The 18,553-nt window shown below is 42.1% G+C and overlaps 1 protein-coding gene across 5 annotated transcripts in view; it reads left to right on the top strand.

Moving 5' to 3' along the window:
- Positions 1-18,553, top strand: part of LOC140191404 (protein TANC2-like) — a 745,351-nt gene that overhangs the window by 503,410 nt on the left and 223,388 nt on the right. For all 5 annotated transcript variants that reach the window (XM_072248798.1, XM_072248801.1, XM_072248797.1 and 2 more), the window contains one exon: positions 959-1,222. In XM_072248798.1, the coding sequence (XP_072104899.1) occupies positions 959-1,222 (264 nt within the window). The remainder of the gene's footprint in view (positions 1-958; positions 1,223-18,553) is intronic.

Raw genomic sequence — 18,553 nt, 5'->3', positions numbered from 1 at the left:
AATACAAGCAACTACAATCTCTCCAAGTCTTACCACCATGATATGGAAATATATCTTAAGTCGGCTTTAAATCCTGGAACTTCCTATACAACAACATTGGGAGGCACATCTCCTTGAAGGACTGCAGCATTTCTCCAACACCAGTGGTTGTTGTCTTCTTCTTGGGCTCTTAGCTCCCAGTGGAGCATAGGCTATTGATGACCTCCTGTCTCCATTGTCCAAAGTCAATGGTATGGTTGGAGTTCATCCATGCCTCTGTAATCCAAACACCAGTGGTACCAGATCATTTTATTTATATATATATAAAGTCCCATCTGAGGCTGATGCAGAAGGTTACAAGCTGTTTCCCATAAAATAAAAGTAGAGTGGATCTTTAAACTTAATGCCAGCACAAACTGGGATTGTCCAGATATTTTTGTGCAACAGTGCTGTAGAATGAAGCCAGCAACAATGTGTTGTTACCACTGGCTAAGTCTGTCTCATCACTGCCCTGGTGGACTCATAGAGCTCAATCTGTCACTGCTGCTTTCTGCAGGCATCCCAGCTCTTTAGCTCAGAAGTCTGCTCCTTGAGTCTGTGCATCAGTGTTTTATCTTGATAAAACATATTTATTCCTATTTTTTAAAGATTTTTTTCACAGGGTCCAAATTTGATTTTTACAAGCAGCTACCACCACTGATCTTAGACAGCTGGTGGGCCTGAGATAGTGGACTCACTCATTGTCAAAGCAATGCTGTTGGTGAAAACACTGGGCTTGGCTGAGACAGACTCTATGTTGGGTTGGAAAGGAGGTTCAAGGAGCTATATCGCATCTGTGGTCTGCACTGGAGCCACAAGGAAACAAATGGCTTGGTTCAGGGCAATGGAAGACCACCCAGTAAAATTATAATTAATTCTGAGTACTATTAACTTTCATCCTTAACATATTCTTTTTTTCCCCCAATCTTCTAATCTGTAGCAACTTTGACAAGTTATTCAGAAAACGTGGACCGATCCAAATATGGCGGGGAAAGCAGTAAGGAATCAAGTTCCAGAGCGAACGTTAAACCTTGGCATGGTCAGAAATCTGCCATGGATTCCTGTTTGTATCGAGTGGATGAAAATATATCGGGTTCCACATTCAGCTTGAATAAATTCCCAGAAAGAAACTTGGAGACTGTCTCATCTCAATCTGTTCACTCGATTCCTCTCTATTTAATGCCTCGACCAAATTCTGTAGCAGGTAAGAATGTAGATTTGGTTTCTGTAATAACTTAAAACTAATTATCTGATTATCAGTGTTTCTATCTTGGTGACTTTGTGGTGTTTCGTAGAGTCATAGATAAGTACAGCACAGAAACAGGCCCTTCAGCCCATCTAGTCTGTGCTGAGGCATTTAAACTGCCTACTCCCATTGACCTGCACCCAGACCATAACCTTCCATACCCCTACCATCCTTCTACCAATCTAAAGTTCTCTTAAATGTTGACATTGAGCTTGCATGCACCATTTGTGTTGGCAGCTTATTCTACACTATCATGACCCTCTGAGTAAAGAAGTTCCCCTTCAACTTTTCACCTTTCACTCTTAACCAATGGTCTCTTGTTGTAGTCCCACCCAACCTCAGTGGCAAAAGCCTGATTGCATTTATCCTATCTATACCCCTCATAATTTTGTACACCTCTTTGTGTTTTCACTCTCAATAGAGAGTATTACCTTGCAGAGCATAGTGAGATGGTGACTTCAATTGATTGGACCTCTATCTGGAAATGCGATCTAATATATATTCAGCTGAAGCTGAAAGTCCATGTGCATAGAGCAGCCCTGAGAAAGAGCTTGTGTTTTATCACTAATTATTGGCTTTTTAAAATATTTGATGTTGGTGCTGCAGTACCATATTCTTAAGCTTACTCTGCAAGATTTTTATACATATTGACTTTTTATAGTAACAGATGATAGTCTAATAATTTAATACTACAGCGCAGTAAATTTCACATGCTCTTTAAATTGATAAATTGGCTCATGTTATGATTTTGCAACTTTAATATGCCAGTACAACAATAAATGGTTACCACTTGTCAGCAAGTATTTTGTTTTTGTATGTATAATCAAAGATGAAAATGAATTGATCATTTGATTTACTTCAAGGTTTAAGGCATATCTGTTTGAAGTGTCTTACAAAATAAATTACAGACTGAAATGTAATTTTAGAGCTAACTGTGATCTACAGGAGTAAACTGTGTCCTTTCTGCAGTTTTATGATGTAAAAAGTTATAATACAGCCTATTGGATGTTTCCTGCTGGTATTTGCTTAGAAAGTGTAAATATCCTTTTTGTGTGTTTGTACAAGGAATTTGATTCACGTTTTAGTTGGTTAAGTTCCACCCTTTCTTTCAAAAGCTTCAAATGTAAATTACATTTTACTTGATTGTTGTCACTGTAGGGCTTGTAGTTCATGACTTCCTGTAAGTCTTTCAAGTACAGTTGTTACCTATTTGAATATATAAAAAAATTAATATAGAATTCGTTACTTTTGCTAATCTTTAACTGAAGCAGATGAGATCTTTATGAAGTTTTTGAATTAGTTCCTTTTTGATTCTCTCAGTAATAACTTGCTATAAATAGTTCTACATTGTTAGTAAAAATTATTCTCAAAATCGGAAGTGAATATTAAATTACTAAGTGTCGTATTGTTCCATTTTTATCACTTTGGCTCCTCAGACTGTTTATTGCCTCCTTATGATTGCAGTAGTTAGAATGATAGGGCCATAAAACAACTCAGAGACAGAGAAAACTACAGCAGAGAAACGGGCCCTTCGGCCCAGCGAGTTATACCCAACCATTTAAGCAGACTACTCCCATTAACCTGCACCTGGATGATAGCCCTCCATACCCCTCCCAACCATGTACTTATCCAAATTTCTCTTAAATGTTGAAATCAAACGCTCATCCACCACTTGTGCTGGCAGCTCGTTCCACACTCTCACAATCCTCTGAGCTAAGATGTTTCCACTCATGTTCCCTATAAACATTTCACCTTTCACCCTTAGCCCATGACCTCCAGTTACAGTCCCACCCAACCTCAGTGGAAAAACCCGATTTATACCCCTCATAATTTTGTATACAGTCGGCCCTCCTTATCCATGAGGGATTGGTTCCAGGACCCCTTGCAGATACCAAAAATCGCAGATGCTCAAGTCCCTTATTCAACCTGTGTTAATGCGGTGGATCTTAGGACCCAGCGGAACCCCGGACCTTATTTAACTTGTCTCAGTGCAGTGGACATTAGGACCCGGCGGCGTAGCTCTGAATCCGCAGTGTTTCTGATCACAAAAATGATCACGATTGAAAATAAAGTGGAAATAATAAAGCAATCAGAAAGAGGTGAAATGCCATCGGTCATTGGAAAAGCGTTAGGCTACAGTCGGTCAACAATTGGAACAATTTTAAAGGATAAAGTGAGAAAGGCCCTGCCCTGATGAAAGCTACAATTAGTAAGCAATGCAGTGGTTTAATTACTGGGTTTTGGGTTTTGGGTTTTTGATCCTCCACATCAACCCAGCACGGATGGAGAGCGCACTGTCACTGGATCGAACTCGGGAACTTCCGTTCCCGAGCCCAGCGCTGAAGCATACGTTTCTTAAGTGTTTTATATACATAGAAAGGTAAAATATATACTATATACTAAGACAAACATTTGACTAACTGACGCTAAATAATACCAGATGTACCTGTTCCGACTTGCTTAGTAAGAGAACTTTTGGTTTTTTTTCGATCCCGATCCACGATAACCTACGCACATCCTCCCGTATACTTTAAATCATCTCTAGATTACTTATAATACCTAATACAATGTAAATGCTATGTAAAATAGTTGTTACACTGCAATGTTTAGGGAATAATGACAGGAAAAAAAGTCTGTACATGCTCGAACAACAAGTGCTGGAAGAGCACTTCCAGGTTTTCTCGATTCGTGGTTGGTCCAATTTGTGCGTGCAGAACTCGCAGAAAAGGAAGGCTGACTGTTCCTTCATCAGATATCCCCTCAAGTTGTTTACAATATATATTGACTTGGATGAGGGAATTAAATGCAGCATCTCCAAGTTTGCGGATGACGTGAAGCTGGGCGGCAGTGTTAGCTGTGAGGAGGATGCTAAGAGGATGCAGGGTGACTTGGATAGGTTGGGTGAGTGGGCAAATTCATGGCAGATGCAATTTAATGTGGATAAATGTGAGGCTATCCACTTTGGTGGCAAAAATAGGAAAACAGATTATTATCTGAATGGTGGCCGATTAGGAAAAGGGGAGGTGCAACGAGACCTGGGTGTCATTATACACCAGTCATTGAAAGTGGGCATGCAGGTACAGCAGGCGGTGAAAAAGGCGAATGGTATGCTGGCATTTATAGCGAGAGGATTCGAGTACAGGAGCAGGGAGGTACTACTGCAGTTGTACAAGGCCTTGGTGAGACCACGCCTGGAGTATTGTGTGCAGTTTTGGTCCCCTAATCTGAGGAAAGACATCCGTGCCAGAGAGGAAGTACAAAGAAGGTTCACCAGATTGATTCCTGGGATGGCAGGACTTTCATATGAAGAAAGACTGGATGAACTGGGCTTGTACTCGTTGGAATTTAGAAGATTGAGGGGGGATCTGATTGAAACGTATAAGATCCTAAAGGGATTGGATAGGGTAGATGTAGGAAGATTGTTCCCGATGTTGGGGAAGTCCAGAACGAGGGGTCACAGTTTGAGGATAAAGGGGAAGCCTTTTAGGACCAAGATGAGGAAAAACTTCTTCACACAGAGAGTGGTGAATCTGTGGAATTCTCTGCGACAGGAAACAGTTGAGGCCAGTTCATTGGCTATATTTAAGAGGGAGTTAGATATGGCCCTTGTGGCTAAAGGGATCAGGGGGTATGGAGGGAAGGCTGGTACAGGGTTCTGAGTTGGATGATCAGCCATGATCATACTGAATGGTGGTGCAGGCTCGAAGGGCCGAATGGCCTACTCCACCTATTTTCTATGTTTCTATGTTTCAATCTTGTACATTCTAGGGAATAAAATTCAAATCTATTCAATCTTTCCTTATAACTCAGATCCTCCAGTCCCAGCAACATCCTTGTAAATTTTCTGTGTACTCTTTTGATCTTATTTACAGCTTTTCTGTAGTAGGTGACCAAACCTACACACAATACTCCAAATTAGGCCTCACCAACGTTTTATACAACTTCAACATAACATCCCAACTCCTACACTTAATACTTCGAGATTTATGGAGGTGAATGTGCCAATAGCTTTCTTTACAACCCTATCTACCTGTGATGCCACTTTCAATTAATTATAGATCTGTATTCCCAGATCACTCTGTGCTACCACACTCCTCAGTGCCTTACTGCTCACCGTGTAAGTCTTACCCTGGTTGGTCCTCCCAAAGTGCAACACCTCACACTTGTCTGCATTAAATTCTATCTGCCATTTTTCAGCCCATTTTTCCAGCTGGTTGAGATCCCGCTACAAGCTTTGATAGTCCTCCTCACTGTTCACTACACCCCCAATCTTGGTGTCATCTGCAGATCTGCTGATCCAGTTCACCACATTATCATTCAGATTGTTGATATATTGACAAACAACAATGGACCCAGAACTGATCCCTGTGGCACACCACAAGTCACCCGCCTCTGGCCAGAGAGGCAACCCTCTCCTACCACTCTCTGGTTTCTCCTACAAAGCCAATGTCTAATCCAATTTACTACCTCTTCTTGAATGCCAAGCAACTGAACATTCCTGACCAACCTCCCATGTGGGACCTTGTCAAGTGCCTTGCTGAAGTCCATGAAGGTTCTCGACACTCTTTCTTGATAATTTCTTTTGGCTTATTCACTTTGTTGTGGAAAATTGCTTTTCTTTTGTTACTTGTCTCAGGTAAAAAACATCAGTTAATTACTCGAATGCCTACTAATCAGACAAACTAATCACTTAATTGGATATTAGCTGATATTTTAGCTTGGGTATTATATGCTGTCTGAGTTCCAGGCAAGAACCATCTAAAAGAAAAGGATATTTTAGTAGTCTGTTAAAGAATGATTTTGTTGATTGTAATCCATTAGAAGGATTTTCAGAAGGCATAGATTTTTTTGTGTGGAAAAAATTTTGTTTTTGAAAAGAAAACCTTTCAGGCAAACTTTTTGGGCAGTGACACAGAAAAACTGGAGATTATATGCAGTTACTGAAATGTGGAGTTACTCTGCCCACAATATCCTGAAGAAGGAGAGAGGACCAAAAAAGTGATTCATGCACATTGTTGAAAGTGGAATTTGTTCCAACTACTAATAAGATCTGAACACTTCTTGGAGAATTGTATTGGAAAATGAGTGATTGGAGTTTATCTTCATTTGGGCTCTGACAGCCATATCAATAAGTCAGGATAGGATAGATAATTTCAAAACTTGTGAAGGTTTTATCTTATGAAGCCTCAAGTTATTAGAAATTGTGTTAAAAAAGTTTAATTGGCTTCAAGAATTAAGGAGTAAAAAAGCTTAACATTTAAAAGAAATATGATAGTTATCCCTGAAATATTGAAATCACGCCAGCAAAGAAAGTAATGCCTATTGTAGACATAAAGTTGGTCTGTAAATAGAACTTCCTACTAACTTTTCAGCACAATAAAGAGTCATAAATTAATTCTATGCAGATATACAAAATCTTGGGCATGCCAGTGAATTAGTATGATTGAATGTGACTTTCCATTCATGATATCTCAGAATCAGAATCAGGTTTATTATCACCGGCATACGACATGAAATTTGTTAACTTAACAGTAATACATAATATAGAAGAAAAAAAATTTTAAAAAATAATAAATATATAAGTAAATCAATTACAGTATGTGTATATTGAATACATTTAAAAACGTACACAAAACAGAAGTAGTGTATATTAAAAAAGTGAGGTAGTGTCCAAGTGTTCAATGTCCATTCAGGAATCAGATGGCAGAGGGGAAGAAGTTGTTCCTGAATCACTGAGTGTGTGTCTTCAGGCTTCTGTACCTCCTACCTGATGGTAACAGTGAGAAAGGGGTATGCCCCGGGTGCTGGAGGTTCCTAATAATAGACGCTGCCTTTCTGAGACACCGCTCCCTGAAGGCATCCCTTTGCTGAGGCAGGAGTTCAGTCTAGTCATGACCAACCTCTCAAAGCATTTTATCACTATAGATGTGAGTGCTACCGGGCGATAGTCATTAAGGCAGCTCACATTATTCTTCTGAGGCACTGGTATAATTGTTGCCTTTTTGAAGCAAATGGGAACTTCCGTCCGTAGCAGTGAGAGGTTGAAAATGTCCTTGAATACTCCCGCTAGATGGTTGGTACAAGTTTTCAGAGCCTTACCAGATACTCCATCGGGACCTTCCACCTTATGAGGGTTCACTTTCTTTAAAGCCAGCCTAACGTCGGCCTCTGAGACAGAGATCGCAAGGTCATCAGGTGCAGCAGGGATCTTCACATACTCTCAGGGATCATACACACTCTACATAGCAGTTTCGACTTTTACTCGCTCTGTGTAGAGAAATGAGTAGCAGATGCTCTCTTCAAGAAGATTTGGAAATTATTTTAATAAAGGTTATATAATGAGCTTCTAGGCATTTGTGTTAGGGTTCACAAAATTGAACTTGGTCAACAGAAAGATTGTATTAATTGCATTGAAAATGGCTTACGTATTTGATGTGTGAAGTTTGATGTTTTTCTGAGAAGCATATAAATCCAGAGATTTGACCAGTTACATGAATCTGTAAAACATTAGATGTTTCACACCTACAGCACAGAAACATCATCAGTGATCCATGTAACTTTCAAAAAGTGCCAGCTAAAATTAGCCACACAGGCGGAAGCACGTCTTAATGTGTTCCACTCACTGCAGTTGTGCAAAGCAAAAACCTGGACTCTCATTTGGCACTTCTGCAATCTGCTAAGAAATCATTGGAGACTGATTGACGATTCGAGAAATTGTTGCTAAGTCTCACTGTCTCTGTAGGTGAGATGCACTATCGTGTCTCCATAGTATTAGCTAATCATGGACGTTTCTGTAGTGGTCCAGCCAGTTGGTTGCTCCAGTTGCATGTTTTGAACAACCAGAGCCACATGCAAATTTTGAGCTGTTAAGTTGCTGAGAAGGGATAAGGTGATTAAAAAGTGTAAAAGACCAACTGAACTGCAAAGTTGGAATGGTTGTTGGGGGGGAGGTGCTAAGGTTGAGTGTGTGAGAGCGGTGAGAGCGATTGGGGATCAAAGAGGAAGAAATATTGTTCCTAGTTGTGTTAGAAGGCATTACTCACAAGGTACAGTGTTTGAGTCTGAAATTTGATGCATCATGTATTTTTTTCTCAGTGTATATTCCAGATTCGAGAAAAATTCTGTTTTGATGTTATCTCAATGGCCACCTGCTAATACTTGTGCTTCATATCATCTTTGGTCCAGATGACTGCAGCTTTCCACTTACTTGATCAGTATGTTGAGATTTAAATGTCAACATATTGATCAAGAACCTCTCTTGCAGCCATTTGGAATGCCACAACCATGCATAGGTACATACTTTTAGTGGAGCTCTGATCCCAGTTTGTGGAGGATTGAAATAGCAATTGAGGCAGTAATTATCAGAAACCCTGCATAATTATTGAAGGGTTTCATTGCCTTTCACAATACTATTTAATATTTTGGTGTTTAAAATAAAATATTATGTCTTGAGTTTTGTTGGTATGAAAAGTTAACCATGCACCTGAATTGAAGTGATCAAATTCCAAGTAAATGTTCCCTGCGAGGTAAGGCATAGGAGACTAAAAAAGAGAAAGTTTATTTTTAAAATCATATTGTGTTTACGTTCTGTTATTTCCCACTCATAGGCATTAACATAAAGAGAGCTGTGCTATCATGAGAAATCTGAAAGTGGAGCATTTCGCATACTGAAGCAGCACCTTTAGAGCATTAGAGTTATACAACATTGAGATCGACTCTTTGACCCAACTCATCCAGACCAACCAAGGTGTCTAATTAGTCCAAGCCTATGCATTCTCTCCTTATAATTCATGGACTCCATTCCTAGTAGCATCCTTGTGAATCTTTTCTGTACCCTCTCTAGCCTAACCACATCCTTCCAATGATGTGACGACCAAAACTGTACAAGATATTCCAAGTGCATTCTCACCGATGTCTTGTACAGATGTAACATGATGTCCCAATGTTTGCAATGTCCGATGACAGCAAGCATGCCAAATGTTGCCTTCACCACTTTTTTACTTGTTATGGAACACATTGCCTGAGAAGGCGATGGAGGCAATTACTCTCATACAATTTAAGAAATATCTGGACAAACATCTAAATTACAAGGCATAGTAGCCTATGGCTTAATTGCTAGTAAATAGGATTAGTTGAGAAGAGTGCTTGATTGGTACAGAATCTATTGATGAGCCTATATCTATGTTGTGTGCCACATGATGTAAAGTAAGGAACAGCCATTGCAAAAAAATTAAGTCATTGACAACTGTCATCACCAACAATAAAATAAAATAACTAAAATAACTGGGCCCAGAACGCACACACTCTTACAATTCATAGTCATAGAACACTACAGCACAAGAACAAGCCCTTTGGCTCATTTCATCTTTGCTGAACCATTAGTCTTCCTTGTCCCATCGACCTGCACCCAGACCACAGCCCTTCATACCCCTCCCATCCATGTACTTATCCAAGTTTCTCTTAAATGTTGACATCAAACCAGGATCTACCACTTCCACTGGCAGCTCATTCCACGCACTCACCACCCTTTGAATGAAGAAGCTCCCCCTCATGTTCCTCTTAAACATTTCACCTTTCATCCTTAGCTCATGACCTCTAGTTGTAGTTTCACCCAGTCTTAGTGGAAAAACCTGCCTGTATTTACTCCTTGTAATTTTGTGCACCTCTATCAAATTTCCCCTCAAAATCTTCCATGTTCAAGGGTATAAAGTCGTAACCTATTCAATCTTTCCCTAAAACTCAGGTTCTCAAGTTCTGGCAGCATCCTTGTAAATTTTCTCTGTACAGTCAGCCCTCCTCATCCACGAGTTCTGCATGCGCAAATTCAACCAACCACCAATCGAGAAAACCCGGAAGTGCTCTTCCAGCACTTGTTGTTCGAGCATGTACAGACTTTTTTCTTGTCATTATTCCCTAAACAATGCAGTGTAACAACTATTTTATGTGGCATTTACATTGTATTAGGTATTATAAGTAATCTAGAGATGATTTAAAGTATACGGGAGGATGTATGTAGGTTATCGTGGATCGGGATCGAAAAAAAACCAAAAGTTTTCTTACTAAGTAAGTCAGAACAGGTACATCTGGTATTATTTAGTGTCAGTTAGTCAAACGTTTGTCTTAGTATATAGTATATATTTTACCTTTCTATGTATATAAAACACTTAAGGAAACGTATGTTTCAGCGCCGGGCAATTCAGTGACAGACCACTCCCTAGCTTGCACTCCATCCACATTTGATGTGGAGGATCAAAAAACCCAAAACCCCAAAACCCAATAATTAAACCACTACGTTGCTTAGTAATAATTGTAGCTTTCATTGGGGCAGGCCTTTCTCACTTTATCCTTTAAAATTGTTCCGATCGTTGACCGACTGTAGCCTAACGCATTTCCAATGACCGATGGCATTTCACCTCTTTCCGATCGCTTTGTTATTTCCACTTTATTTTCAATCATGATGGTGATTATTTTCGTGAACAGAAACACAGCAGATTCAGAGCTCTGCAGCCAGGTCCTAATGTCCACCGCATTGAGACAGGTTAAATCAGGTCCGGGGTTCCGCTAGGTCCTAAGGTCCACCCCATTGAGACAGGTTGAATAAGGGACTTGAGCATCCGTGTTTTTTGGTATCCGCGAGGGGTCCCGGAACTGATCCCTCACAGATAAGGAGGGCCGACTGTATTCTATCGATCTCATTTACATCTTTCCTGTAGTTAGGTAACCAAACCTGCACACACAGCTCCAAATTATGCCTCACCAACGTCTTATACAATTTCATTATTACTTCCCAACTTCTGAACTCAATACATTGATTTATGAAGACTAATATGCCAGTAAATTTCTTTACAATCTTATATACCTGTGACCCCACTTTCATGGAATTATGGACCTGTATTCCCAGATCCTTCTGTTCTATCACACTCTCGGTGCCCTACCGTTCACTGTGCAAGACCTATCCTAGTCGGTCCTCCCAAAGTGCAACATCTATCACTTGTCTGCAATTTTTCAGCCCATTTTTCCAGGTGGTTTAGATCCTGCTATGAGCTTTGATAGTCTTACTCACTGTCTACTACACCCCCAATCTTGGTGTCTTCTGCAAATTTGCTAATTACCACATTACCATCCAGATCATTGATATAGTTGACAAACAAAAAGGACGCAGCACCAATCCCTGTGGCACACCACTAGTCATAGTCGTCCAATTAGAGAGGAAACCCCCTACTACCACTCTCTGGCCTCTCCCACAAATCCAGTGTCTCATCCAATTTACTACCTCATTTGAATGCCAAGTGACTGAACCTTCTTGACCAACCTCCCATGTGGAACCTTGTCAAATGCCTTGCTAAAGTCCATATAGACAACATCCACTGCCTTGCCCTCTATCAGCTTTCCTGGTAACTTCCTCAACTAACTCTATAAGATTAGTTAGACATGACCTACCCCACACAAAACCATGTTGACTATCCCAAATCAGTCCCCGTCTACCCAAATACTCCTATATCCGGTCCTTTAGAACAGTGGTCCCCAACCACTGGGCTGCGAGAAAAGGATATGATTTGGCGATATGAACCAATATGAGTCAGCTGCACGTTTCCTCATTTCCTGTCACACCCACTGTTGAACTTGAACGCACGCAAGGTCGGCAAGAATATTGTCAATATTAAACTGGTTAGCGGTGCGCAAAAGGTTAGGGACCCCTGCTTTAGAATACCTTCCAATAACATTCCCTCTACTGATGTCAGGCTCACCGGCCTGTAATTTCCTGACTTATTCTTAGAGCTTTTCTTAAATAGCGGAACAACATTAGCTATAAATAGCGGAAAAACAAGCAGCTTGTAGGATGGGGGAAGAGGCAGAACGAGCCTCTTGTTGGATTTGGAGTAGGCGAGGAGGGGAGCTGGAAGCCCGGAGCAGATGAGCAGTGATTTGGCCACCACTGCCGGCCCACCAACTGGGGAGTGTCGTGGTTAAGGGTTGAAACACTATGTGAAGGTTGGGAAACACCTGATGACATCTGCTCCTGGCTGAAGGCTACGGTTACCTTATAAGGTAACTGGAGAATGCACCCTAACAGGTGTACATAACAAGCAAGCTAAACCCCAATTCTCCGACACCTTACCCGTTGCTAAGGGTGACTTAGATAGCACAACACGAGAAAATCTACAGATGCTGGAAATCAAAGCAAACACACACACACACACACACACACACACACACACACACACACACACACACACACACACACACACACACACACACACACAATATGCTAGAGCTAATTTAGTAGGCCAGACAGCTTCTATGGAAAAGAACGTCCTGATGAAGGCTCTCGACCCGAAACGTCGACTGTTTAATGATTTAAGTACCTCTGCTAGGGCCCCTGCAATTTTACTAGCCTCCCACAGGATCTGAGGGAACACCTTGTCAGGCCCTGGGGATTTATCCACCCTGATTTGCCTCAAGACAGCAAACACCTCTTCCTCTGTAATCTGTACAGGGTCTGTGACCTTGCTGCTGCTTTGCCTCACTTCTGTGGACTCTGTGCCTCCATCTCCTGAGTAAATACTGGTGCAAAAAACTGCATTTAAGTTCTCTCACATTTCTTCTGGCGCCACAAATAGATTGCTATTCTGATCGTCCAGAGGACTAATTTTCTCCCGTGCTGTCCTTTTGGTCTTAACGTATCTGTAGAATCCCTTAGGATTCTCCTTCACCTTGTCTGCTAGGGCACCCTTGTGCCTTCTTTTAGCCCTCCTGATTTCTTCCTTAACTGTTCTCTTGCATTTCTTATACTTCTCAAGTACCTCATTTGTTCCTGTCTGCCTATACCTGCTATGCACCTCCTCCTTTTTCTTGACCAGAGCCTCAATATCCCTCAGGAACCAAGGTTCTCCTAATCTTTTATCCTTGCCTTTTATTCTAACAGGAACATGCAAACTCTGTACTCTCAAAATTTCACTTTGAAGGCCTCCCACTTACCAAGTACGCCTTTGCCAGAAAACAACCTGTCCCAATCCACACTTGCCAGATCATTTCTGATGCCATCAAAATTGGCCTTCCTCTAATTTAGAATCTCAACCCGAGGACCAGACCTATCCTTTTCCATAATTACCTTGAAACTAATGGCATTTTCATCACTAATGCAAAGTGTTCCTCTACACAATTTATGTCACCTGCCCAATCTCATTCCCTAATCTACTTTCACACTCTCTCTAGTTGGGATTTCTATGTACTGGTTAAGGAAATTTTCCTGAACACATTTGGCAAGCTCTATCCCATTTAGCCCTTTTACAGTATGGAAGTCCCAGTCAATATGTGGAAAGTTAAAATCGCCCACTATCACAACATTATGTTGTTTACAGCAGTCTGTGACCTCTACAAATTTGCTGCCCTAAATCCCACTAACTATTGGGTTGTCTATAATATAGTCCCACTAAAATGGTCATCCCTTTCTTATTCCTCCATTCTAACCACAAATCCTCACTAGGAGAGTTCTCCAGTCTGTCCTGACTGAGCGTTACTGTGACATTTTCCCTGACTAGTAATGTCACTAGCAGTGACTAGTGGGGTACCGCAAGGCTCAGTGCTGGGACCCCAGTTGTTTACAATATATATTAATGACTTAGACGAGGGAATTAAGTGCAGCATCTCCAAGTTTGCGGATGACATGAAGCTGGGCAACAGTGTTAGCTGTGAGGAGGATGCTAAGAGGATGCAGGGTGACTTGGATAGGTTAGGTGTGTGGGCAAATTCATGGCAGATGCAAATTAATGTGGATAAATGTGAGGTTATCCACTTTGGTGGCAAGAACAGGAAAACAGATTATTATCTGAATGGTGGTCGATTAGGAAAAGGGGAGGTGCAACGAGACCTGGGTATCATTGTACACCAGTCATTGAAAGTGGGCATGCCAGTGAGCAGGCGGTGAAAAAGGCGAATGGTATGCTGGCATTTATAGCGAGAGGATGTGAGTACAGGAGCAGGGAGGTACTACTGCAGTTGTACAAGGCCTTGGTGAGACCACACCTGGAGTATTGTGTGCAGTTTTGGTCCCCTAATCTGAGGAAACACATCCTTGCCATAGAGGGAGTACAAAGAAGGTTCACCAGATTGATTCCCGGGATGGCAGGACTTTCATATGATGAAAGTCTAGATCAACTAGGCTTATACTCGTTGGAATTTAGAAGATTGAGGGGGGATCTGATTGAAACGTATACAATTCTAAAGCGATTGGATAGGGTAGATGTAGGAAAATTGTTCCCGATGTTGGGGAAGTCCAGAACAAGGGGTCACAGTTTGAGGATAAAGGGGAAGCCTTTTAGGACCGAGATGAGGAAAAACTTCTTCACACAGAGAGTGGTGAATCTGTGGAATTCTCTGCCACAGGAAACAGTTGAGGCCAGTTCATTGGCTATATTTAAGAGGGAGTTAGATATGGCCCTTGTGGCTAAAGGGATCAGGGGGTATGGAGAGAAGGCAGGTACAGGGTTCTGAGTTGGATGATCAGCCATGATCGTACTGAATGGCGGTGCAGGCTTGAAGGGCCGAATGGCCTACTCCTGCACCTATTCCTATTTTCTATGTTCCTATGTTTCTATGTCACCTCTCCCCCTTAAGTCCCTCCCATTCTGTCACCATAAAATCATAAGACATGGGAGCAGAGTTAGGCCATTCAGGCTGCTCTGTCATTCCACCATGGCTGATCCCAAATCTCACTCGATCCCATGCACCTGGCTTCTCGCCATATCCTTTGATGGCCTGACGGAGACATTTGAGAGACTTTGAACTTTTACTGTGCTCATGGACTTCTTCATCAAGTTATGGTATTGTTGCACCGTTGTAACTATATGTTATAATTATGTGGTTTTGTCAGTTTTTTCAGTCTTGGCCTGTCCTGTGTTTTGTGATATCACACCAGAGGAAATATTGTATCATTTCTTAATGCATGCATTACTAAATGACAATAAAAGAGGACTACGTGTCTTCATAATCTAAAATAAATATACGCACAGACTTTGCCTGCACTGCAGTCTGTGGCAGAACATTCCACAGATTTACTACACTCTGGCTAAAAAAAATTCCTCCTTACCTTTGTTCTAAAGAGTCACCCCTCAATTATGAGGCTGTGCCCTCTAGTTCTGGATACACCAACCATAGGAAGCATCCTCTCCACGTCCACCCTTTCTAGTCCTTTCACGTCTAAAACAATGGAACTACAGAACACTGAGCTGCCAGTCCTGCCCCTCCTGCAACCAAGCCTCACTAATGGCTGCAGTATCATAATTCTAGATGCTGATCCATGCTCTAAGCTCATCTGCCTTTCCTACAATTCTCCTTACGTTGAAATATTTGCAGCTCAGAACATTAGTCCCATTATGCTCCACCTTTTTATTCCTGACTTTGCAGGCTTAACAACATCTTTCTCCACAACCCCTCCACTATCTGTTCTGGTGCTCTGTTTTCCACCCCCTTGCAACTCTAGTTTAACCCACCCCCCACAACAGCAAAAACCTTCCCCCTAGGCTATTAGTCCCCCTCCAGTTCAGGTGCAAACCGTCCTTCTGTATAGGTCCCACCTTCCTTGGTAGCAAAGTGATTGAGTTGCAGTTTATGATATGGAACTTGGTAGACTCACTTTCTATTCTTCACTACTTGCATAACCAAAGTCATTAACCTTGTTCTAGCTCTACATCCAGTTCCTAGCCTAGAGACTTTCTTGCATAACCCCTCAGTGACCTTGACTGCACTCCAAAAACATCTCCTGTATGAAGAGTTGGTGTCTGTCTCTTACTCTCGCTCTCCCCCTCTCTCCTCTCTCCCTCCTCTCTCCCTCTTTCTCTCCTCTCTCCCTCTTTCTCTCCTCTCTCCCTCTTTCTCTCCTCTCTCCCTCTTTCTCTCCTCTCTCCCTCTTTCTCTCCCTCCCTCTCCCTCCCTCTCCCTGTCTCTCCCCCTTTCTCCTCTCTTCCTCTTTCTCTCCCTCTCTCCTCTCTCTCTCCCTCCCTCTCCCTCCCTCCCTCTCTCTCTGGCTTTCTCTCTCTGTCTTTAACAATGATCTCACTAACTTCAAGTGCACAACATACTTTCAGAGGCACTGGCTTTGATAATGTTAACAAGTAATGATGTGGGGCCCCTGACTTTATGTGCAATGACTGAAGACTATGATTAGCATTTGCTGCATGCAAGAGTCATTATCTTGAGTGTGTAGTACAAAATTGGCCTGGCATCAAACTGGGGCTTCATTCAAGGTCTGTGGCCTGGATTGTAATCCAGGGAGCAGGACTAGGAATACATGGTTGTTTTGAGAGCTCTCAATAAGTGGTAGCTCTTAGAATAATGTAACCTGTTAACCTTGGCAACATTGTAGAGGAGCATTTCATGAGGAATGATACTGTTCCACTTGATTTTGATCCAGGAATTCCATCATTCTTGCAAGAATGAATTGCAAGTATAAGTACACAATCTAATTTCTGGAATGGGCTGATTCAACCCTGTAATCATTGTAATCACATTCTACTTCCAAAATAGACCATTTTTCACAGTCTGGCACTGTAAAATAGTTGTGGTGTGCTGGTTCCTTGTTTCGCGCTCCAGATGCTTTCCTGGAACAAGTGTGCTAATTGAATGGGCTCCACGAGGGCTGACAACACACTGCTCACTCATTGGCTGAATGAATCTGAATAACATGGCTGCATTGAACAAGTTGGTATGTCTTGACATAGTTATTCTTTTGTTTTTGAATATTTTCAATAAAACGATTTTTCCTAGGGCCGAGAACACTGTATCAGAGCACCACTCTGTGGTGTGGCACCAAGAAGAACATCAGTGGATTTCAGAAATTCAAGAACAATTTATGTTAAATTGCTCTTCCAGATATAAGATCCAATCACATAAGAGAAATTCTTCACCTGTGGGTCTGTTGGGGTCATATACTGTGTCCGGTGCTCCTGCTGTGGCTTCCTGTATATTGGTGACACCCGACGTAGATTGGGAGACTGTTTCGGTGAGCACCTACGCTCCATCCACCAGAAGAAGCGGGATCTCCCAGTGGCCACTCATTTTAATTACGCTTCCACTTCCCATTCCCATTCTGATATGTCAATCTATGGTCTCCTCTACTGTCGAAATAAGGCCATGCTCAGGTTGGAGGAACAACACCTTGAATTTCATCAGGGCAGCCTCCAACCTGGTGGCATGATCATCGATTTCTCGAACTTCCAGTAATGCCCCCCCCCCCTTTTACCTTATCTCCTTGCCTGACCATCGCCTCCCTCTGGTGCTCCTTGACACTTTTCTTTCTTACAGTGTCTTCAGTTCTTTCCTATTGGACTCCCCCTTCTCCAGTATCTCTTTCATCAATCAACTTCCCAGTTGCTTACTCCATCCCTCCCCCTTCCAGTTTCACCTATCCCCTTGTGTTTCTCTCTCCCATTCCCCCACCTTTTAAATCTACTCCTCAGCTTTTTTTCTCCAGTTCTGCTGAAGGGTCTTGGCCCAAATGGTCAACTGTACTCAGTCAGGCATTTGATAAGGTACCCCATGCAAGGTTTATTGAGAAATAAAGGAGGCATGGGATCCAAGGGGACATTGCTTGGTGGATCCAGAACTGGCTTGCCCTCAGAAAGCAAAGAGTGGTTGTATTCTGCATGGAGGTTGGTCACCAGTGGTGTGCCTCAGAGATCTGTTCTGGGACCCCTACTCTTCTTGATTTTTATAAATGATCTGCATGAAGAAGTGGAGGGATGGGTTAGTAAATTTGCTGATGACACAAAGGTTGGAGGTGTTGTGAATAGTGTGGAGGGCCGTTAGAGGTTACAGCGGGATATTGATAGGATGCAAAACTGGACTGAGAAGTGGCAGATGGAGTTCAACCCAGATAAGTGTGAGGTGGTTCATTTTGGTAGGTCAAATATGATGGCAGAATATAGTATTAATAGTAAGACTCTTGGCAGTGTGGAGGATCAGAGGGATCTTGGGGTCTGAGTCCACAGGACACTCAAAGCTGCTGTGCAGGTTGACTCTGTGGTTAAGAAAGCATACGGTGCATTGGCCTTCATCAATCGTGGGATTCAGTTTAAGAGCCGAGAGGTAATGTTGCAGCTATATAGGACCCTGGTCAGACCCCACTTGGAGTACTGTGCTCAGTTCTGGTCGCCTCACTATAGGAAGGATGTGGAAACCGTAGAAAGGGTGCAGAGGAGATTTACAAGGATGTTGCCTGCATTGGGGAGCATGCCTTATGAGAATAGGTTGAGTGAACTCGGCCTTTTCTCCTTGGAGCGGTGGAGGATG

This window comes from Mobula birostris, chromosome X, assembly GCF_030028105.1.
Source record: "Mobula birostris isolate sMobBir1 chromosome X, sMobBir1.hap1, whole genome shotgun sequence".
In the NCBI taxonomy this organism is placed as follows: domain Eukaryota; kingdom Metazoa; phylum Chordata; class Chondrichthyes; order Myliobatiformes; family Myliobatidae; genus Mobula; species Mobula birostris.
Note: the sequence above shows the minus strand (reverse complement) of the source record. Positions and strands in the feature narration are given on the sequence as shown.